Source organism: Austrofundulus limnaeus, unplaced genomic scaffold (assembly GCF_001266775.1).
Source record: "Austrofundulus limnaeus strain Quisiro unplaced genomic scaffold, Austrofundulus_limnaeus-1.0 Scaffold84, whole genome shotgun sequence".
NCBI lineage: Eukaryota > Metazoa > Chordata > Actinopteri > Cyprinodontiformes > Rivulidae > Austrofundulus > Austrofundulus limnaeus.
Genome location: NW_013952486.1, coordinates 1,804,591 through 1,810,860, shown reverse-complemented (window position 1 = coordinate 1,810,860; position 6,270 = coordinate 1,804,591). Strand labels below are relative to the sequence as shown.

The window sequence follows — 6,270 nt, the reverse complement described above, 5'->3', positions numbered from 1 at the left end:
ATTCCAGTGAAATATATTTATGTTTGTGGTTGTAATGTGACAAAATATGGAAAAGTTCAAGGGGTATGAATACTTTTGCAAACCACTGTACATCGCTCCCGCAAAGTAGTTCAAAACCCAGGTTTCACAAACATCTCTGCCCCACATACAATAGCTAAAAGCTAATAGTAGCTTACAGTATAGAAACTAATGGAGCCAAGTATTTGAAGAGATTTGATATTTTTAAAGATTTTTTTGTTTGTTTTTGTTCATCTAACAAACGAACAGGTGTGCTTCGCCTGTGTGGACGGTGAGGAGTTCCGGCTGGCGCAGATCTGTGGTCTGCACATTGTGATCCACGCCGACGAGCTGGAGGACCTGATCAGTTACTACCAGGACCGCGGGTACTTCGAGGAGCTCATCGCTCTGCTGGAGGCCGCGCTGGGCCTCGAGCGCGCCCACATGGGTATGTTCACCGAGCTCGCCATCCTCTACTCCAAGTTCAAACCTCAGAAGATGAAGGAGCACCTGGAGCTCTTCTGGTCCAGAGTCAACATCCCTAAGGTAGAGTGTTGCTGTGTTTTGGGTTGGAGGTTTAAAAGTTTGTTTTTGTTGGTCTTAAAATACAACTACATTTTACATTTTTGAATTTAATGTAAATAAATACCGTCTATTCATTTTTCCTTGGTTTACAGGTCCTTCGCGCAGCAGAGCAGTCTCATTTATGGGCAGAGCTGGTTTTTCTTTACGATAAATACGAGGAGTACGACAACGCAGTTATCACCATGATGAACCATCCAACAGATGCATGGAAGGAGGGACTGTTTAAAGATATAGTTGCAAAGGTAAACAGAAGTAAACTTGACTGAATGAAATGTTCTTGTTTGTAAATGATCTTGACGTATGTTTTTATTTATTTATTTATTTATTTATTTTTTGCCTCCAGGTTGCCAATGTGGAGTTATACTATAAATCTCTTTCCTTCTACCTGGAATATAAACCTCTTCTTCTTAATGACCTGCTGACCATTCTGTCCCCTCGGTTGGACCACAGCAGGGCCGTCTGCTTTTTCACAAAGGTAACCAGCTCCGAGGGCGGCCTGTGTTCCCTTATTTATTTTCCTACGTCAGCTGCTGAGTGGTACGATATGACGCRTTGTTTTCACAGATGAATCAGCTGAAGCTAGTGAAGCCATACCTGAGATCTGTTCAGAGCCACAACAATAAGTCCGTCAACGAAGCTCTCAACAACTTGCTAACAGAAGAGGAAGACTACCAGGTCTGTAGGTTTCTGAAGAGTGAAATGTAACACACACMATGAGTCTGATTTGAAAAAACAAAAAACAAGGATTTATTTTACTATTTTTGGCAAGTCATCCTCAGTAATTTGCCCTCCTTACATCTCAGATGTAATATGAATCTGTGTGTTCATCTGCAGGGACTGAGAGCCTCCATTGATGCTTATGATAACTTTGACACAATCGGCCTGGCTCAGAGGTTAGAAAAACACGACCTGATTGAATTCAGGCGTATCGCTGCTTATCTGTACAAAAGAAACAACCGCTGGAGACAGAGCGTGGAGCTCTGCAAGAAGGACAAACTTTACAAGGTAAAAATAGTTTTGTATTGATAATGTACTGAAAAGAAATGGTGTAAGTTGTTTTCAAGTGTCAAGTTTTTCCACTCCCCAGCAGATGGCACTGTTTAGATATTTTTGTTTTGCATTTCATTGCAAATAAAGTGTTTATTGGACACTAGTTAATGAAAGGTTCCCCATGTTGAATCATTTCGTTTCAATCTTTCCCAGGATGCCATGCTGTTTGCCGCAGAGTCCAAGGATGCTGAGCTGGCGGAGACTCTGCTCCAGTGGTTCCTGGAGGAGGGTAGAAAGGAGTGTTTCGCTGCCTGCCTGTTCGCCTCCTATGACCTCCTGCACCCTGACGTGGTGCTGGAGCTGGCCTGGAGGCACAACATCATGGACTTTGCCATGCCTTACTTCATCCAAGTCATGAGAGAGTACCTGACGAAGGTTAGAACTGAGAAACGGTGGGGTTCACTTTGAATGTGCTTTTAAAAATCAGCCTGAAATGTTGGAGTCATAGTGATGCACTGAAATAAGAAGGCAGGAAGTAATGCTTGTAAACTGCAAGTAATCTTCTAAAACACTCTTCAGAAAACTCATGAGATCATATCCGGTCATTTCTTTGGGTTCTTTTTCAGGTTGATGAGTTTGCAGCGAAGGTGACGGTCTCTGGCCCTCTTTATTTATTTATTTATTTTTTTTAATTTGACTGTGTTCTGTTTGTTGTTGTTATAACACACGTCTTAGGTTTCTGATGTAGGAACCTAGCATGCCCTGTAGACTGAACCCTACTAGCTCTGGTCCTGGAGAACTGTGGTCGAACGAGCAGGCTTTTGTTCCACTTGACCATCGAAACGTTTAGGTTTATCTGCAGGAAACTGGTTGAAAATCCTTTTTTTTTTGCAGTTTGTTCCTAGTTTGAATGTTGGTTTTCAGAAAAAAGAAACACTTGAAAATGCAAGTGTGAGAAACAAGACAGATTAAGTGTGTAAACAGTAGGAAATGGCTGTTTTATTTGGAAATTACATGAGCAACGTCTATTGCAAGCTATGGATTTAATCACCACCTGGTAATGGGAACAGAAACATTTTTGTTTTAGAGAAAGTGCAGGAATAGGTGAAAATTAAATCAAAATAAAACAAAAAATAATTCCAGATTATTGTGATAAATGATTGGAAACTTTGCTTCCTTTTTATCTTTATTCCATGGTCTTATTTTGGGTTTAAGTAATGTTTAATCTCTGAGATGATGGCAGGAGCTAAAGCCTGTTCAGAAGTTTCTTCACGACCACATTTAGGTCTAACAAAAACCTTCCAACTCCCCCGTCACAGGGCTGCATCTGGTTTTTCAGGTGGCATTATGAAAATCTCAAATGCATGATGGAAAACAAGAGAAAGTCTGTTTGTTCTCTTTAAGCTGTGACATTTTGACGGGGACAAAGAAAAAGCCACTTAAAATGAGACGGATGCCTCCTCCTGTGCTTCTAACTGCAGGTTAATTAGATTTTTTGGATTAGTGCAACACTGATAAAGATCTGAATCCACTTTCTTCTGTTTCTACAATAAGTCTTTATAGATCAAATATTTAAAATGTGCATTTCAGAAATTTGATTTATAATCTATAGTTGTTGTTTTGTTTTTTTACCGTAAAGGTGGTGTTGACCTTCGTTTCTTTAATATCCTTCACTTCTTTTTTTTTTAACCTCATCAAATCCCACATTTATTGAAGTGCACCGCTGTTTTAAGCTGATTCCACTTACATCAGAAACCTTTTTATGTTTATCCGGTTGAAGCACAATGCCTGATTAATACCTTTTTTGCACTTAATAACTAAGAGAGATGGTGCTATGAGCAACTTGCTGTACGAAGACATGAATGGCTGGCTAGGATGAGCATCTGACATGCAGCCTGATTTCGGTCAATCAGAAAGAAAAACCTTTGGTTAATGTGTCAGGAGGGCCTGCTCACAGACAGGAATGGGATGCATGTAAAAGCATTTAACAGGACAAGACTGGCTGCAAATGTAACATCTGCTGATAGGCATGAACTGTGCAGCTTCTTCTTTACTAAATCTGTAATATATTTAACTGTGGTACCTGTATTGTAAGGGGTCAGTTCACACATTCATTAACCCTGCTTGGATTTGACTCCTGACTTGGTTTTGGTGCAAACAGAGTCACATAATTTGATTATAGAACTATAAAACTACCCTCTGCTGAATGTCAACTCAAATCATCAATAAATTCTTGAATTCATTCACAAATCCTGATTGTGGTCTTGAATTATCTTTATTCTAGTTGAACTGACCCTTTAATTGTTCACTAAACATGGAAACTGTTTTTAGAAGTTCTCATCAGACCTGCATGTTGTCTTTCCTTTGGTTACTAGTTGCAGTAGTGACATAGTGCGTGTGTAGTTTCTGTCTTTTAAGGTGAAGATTTAATAAATCTAACCGATGTGGCACTTAGTCTGGATTTATTAACCTGAAGGAAAACAAAGTGTTTAGTCTTATCACACGACAGGAGATTTAGAGTTTAGATTTATACATTTTGTGGAGAAAAAAAGATCAAGTGAGTTTAAGTATATTCTTTAGTAGAAAGATGTCTGCAGTGTGTCTATATTAAATATGGATTCTGAATAGTTTGAGTGATGTCTCATTGTCTTATTTTCCCTTCAGGTGGACAAACTGGAGGAGGCGGAAAGCAAAAGAAAATCTGAGGATGACGTAAAAGAGCCTCAGACGATGTTTGGTAAGTTTCAGAGAAAAGTTGATCAGTTTTATCCAAGGTCAATGTGTTTAACAAATGATTGTTAAACTGTGCAGCGTGGTGTTTTTTGGATACTTGCATTGTTTCTCCATTATTAACCCAGTAAACGTGTGACTGTTTGTGTCGTCAGGCCAACAGCTGATGCTGACCGCCGGTGCCACTCCCGTCACTCCTGTCGCCCCTGTGACTCCTCAGTCGGCGTACCCGGGTTACGCCTACCCCTCCCCAGCCGCCGGTTACCCCGCGCCGCCGGCGTACGGCTTCAACATGTAGACTCCCAACTGTTCGTCCTCTTCCTGTAGTCGCTCCTGTTGTCCCCTCCTGTGCTGCTCCGGGTCTCGGCTGATGGCGTGGAGACCTTCGCCTCCCCCAGCAAGACTCCACCCACTCACTGAAACTACAGTAGAAACCTTCACCTTGAGTTTCGCCATGCTGTTGTTGAGACGTTGCCATAAGAAACACTAAAGACATGGAGGTGGTTTGAACCCCCCCCCCCCCTTTTTTTTTTTTTTTTTTTTTGTTGTACATCAGCACCACAGATATAAAACAGCATGAAGTCGCCTCTCAGCTGCTGGAAGATTAGGCGTTACCATTTTAGTTCCACCAAACCACTCTGTTTTTGTGCTGTTCCACGTTGACTTTATCACCCAGCTTGTTTTGTGTCAATTTCTTTTAGCACTGATTAAGAAGAGACTTAAATGAGGAGTGAAGGGGGGAAGGAGGGAGCGTGTGTTTGTCTCTCCCTCCCTCCAGAAGCACTGTAGCTGCCTCACCAGGTGGCAGCTTCACGTTAAAACTCACAACTGTCTCATGCTCTGATTAGAACGACAGTTTCTGTGCAATAGTTTCATTTGTCTTTTCACAAACCGGTACAAGTGTGTGCTGCATACAGACTAAAGACGTTTGTTAATAAGGGTTACAGTCTGAATGTGTGTGCCAGTCCAGGAGATTTAGAGAAAATTTAAATATTTTTCAGCTGCAAACCTATTGCGAGTGATCTTGTCTGTTGACTTTTTGAATCTGGACATCTGGAGTTTCATGATGAATTTAATTAAAAGATGAAAAAGGAAAAGACGTAAGCAGCGACATGGTAAAAGAACAGTTTGTGCATGTGCCGCCAAATGATAAAAATACTGCAACCAAGAGCACAAATTCACATTACACAAGTATTACTGATGTTGTGTCAAAAGCTAAGTCATGTACGAAGAAACTTTTCCATCAAACTAACAAAAAGAAGAAAAAAAAATGGTGAAGCTTCAAGTCTCAAGGAGTTAAATATTATTGTACTTACAACAGTGTATAATTTAAATATGATGAAATACCTAACAAAATAAAAAAGCAGAATAGTATGGAACACATGTATTGTCTATGAAGTGTTGTAGTCTAAAAGTATAATTTCTTTTTTGTAAGAAAAGAACAAAACAAAAACATTTAGCTGAATAAACGGCAAAGTCATGAGACAAAATCTGCTCAAAGTGGTGTCAAGTTTTAGTTGTTTGAATGTTGAGTCTGTGTTGCACTATTTTTATTTGTATGTCTAAGGGCCCTGCCACACTACACAACTTATGCCAACTTTTGAAACATTTTTATGTCTAAATTGCTAATAGTTATATGTTTGGTCAGTTTGTTAGAAATTACATTATGTACATGCCGAAAAGAAGCTTCCTGTTGATTTTTTTTCAATTCCATCTTCAACGTAGATGTCTTTAAAGTGTTCATAAGTTGTCTAGTGTGACAGGGCCTTTACAGTTTAACTACTGTATAATTTATTCTTTTTATTTAGCCATTCATGTATCAATACTTTCAGCTCATTTAGGAGAAAAGTGTTACATTTTAGCTGTGTAACTGTTGCACTTTTCAAAATATTCAACTTTATTTACAAATATTATCTACACACAAATTCAAAATAGTTGCTATTTAAAGAACTTTGTTTCGGTCTTATG

The 6,270-nt window shown here is 39.5% G+C and overlaps 1 protein-coding gene across 4 annotated transcripts in view; it reads left to right on the top strand.

Moving 5' to 3' along the window:
• The window catches only part of cltcl1 (clathrin, heavy chain-like 1), a 31,339-nt gene extending 25,537 nt beyond the window's left edge, over positions 1–5,802 (top strand). For 2 of the 4 annotated variants that reach the window (XM_014011784.1, XM_014011783.1), the window contains 9 exons: positions 268–543; positions 675–824; positions 926–1,057; positions 1,147–1,257; positions 1,417–1,587; positions 1,786–2,007; positions 2,199–2,225; positions 4,237–4,309; positions 4,458–5,802. In XM_014011784.1, the coding sequence (XP_013867238.1) occupies positions 268–543; positions 675–824; positions 926–1,057; positions 1,147–1,257; positions 1,417–1,587; positions 1,786–2,007; positions 2,199–2,225; positions 4,237–4,309; positions 4,458–4,600 (1,305 nt within the window). In that variant the 3' untranslated portion in view covers positions 4,601–5,802. The remainder of the gene's footprint in view (positions 1–267; positions 544–674; positions 825–925; positions 1,058–1,146; positions 1,258–1,416; positions 1,588–1,785; positions 2,008–2,198; positions 2,226–4,236; positions 4,310–4,457) is intronic. The other 2 variants (XM_014011786.1, XM_014011785.1) reach the window with 1 other exon arrangement.
• The last annotated feature ends 468 nt before the right edge of the window (positions 5,803–6,270 follow it).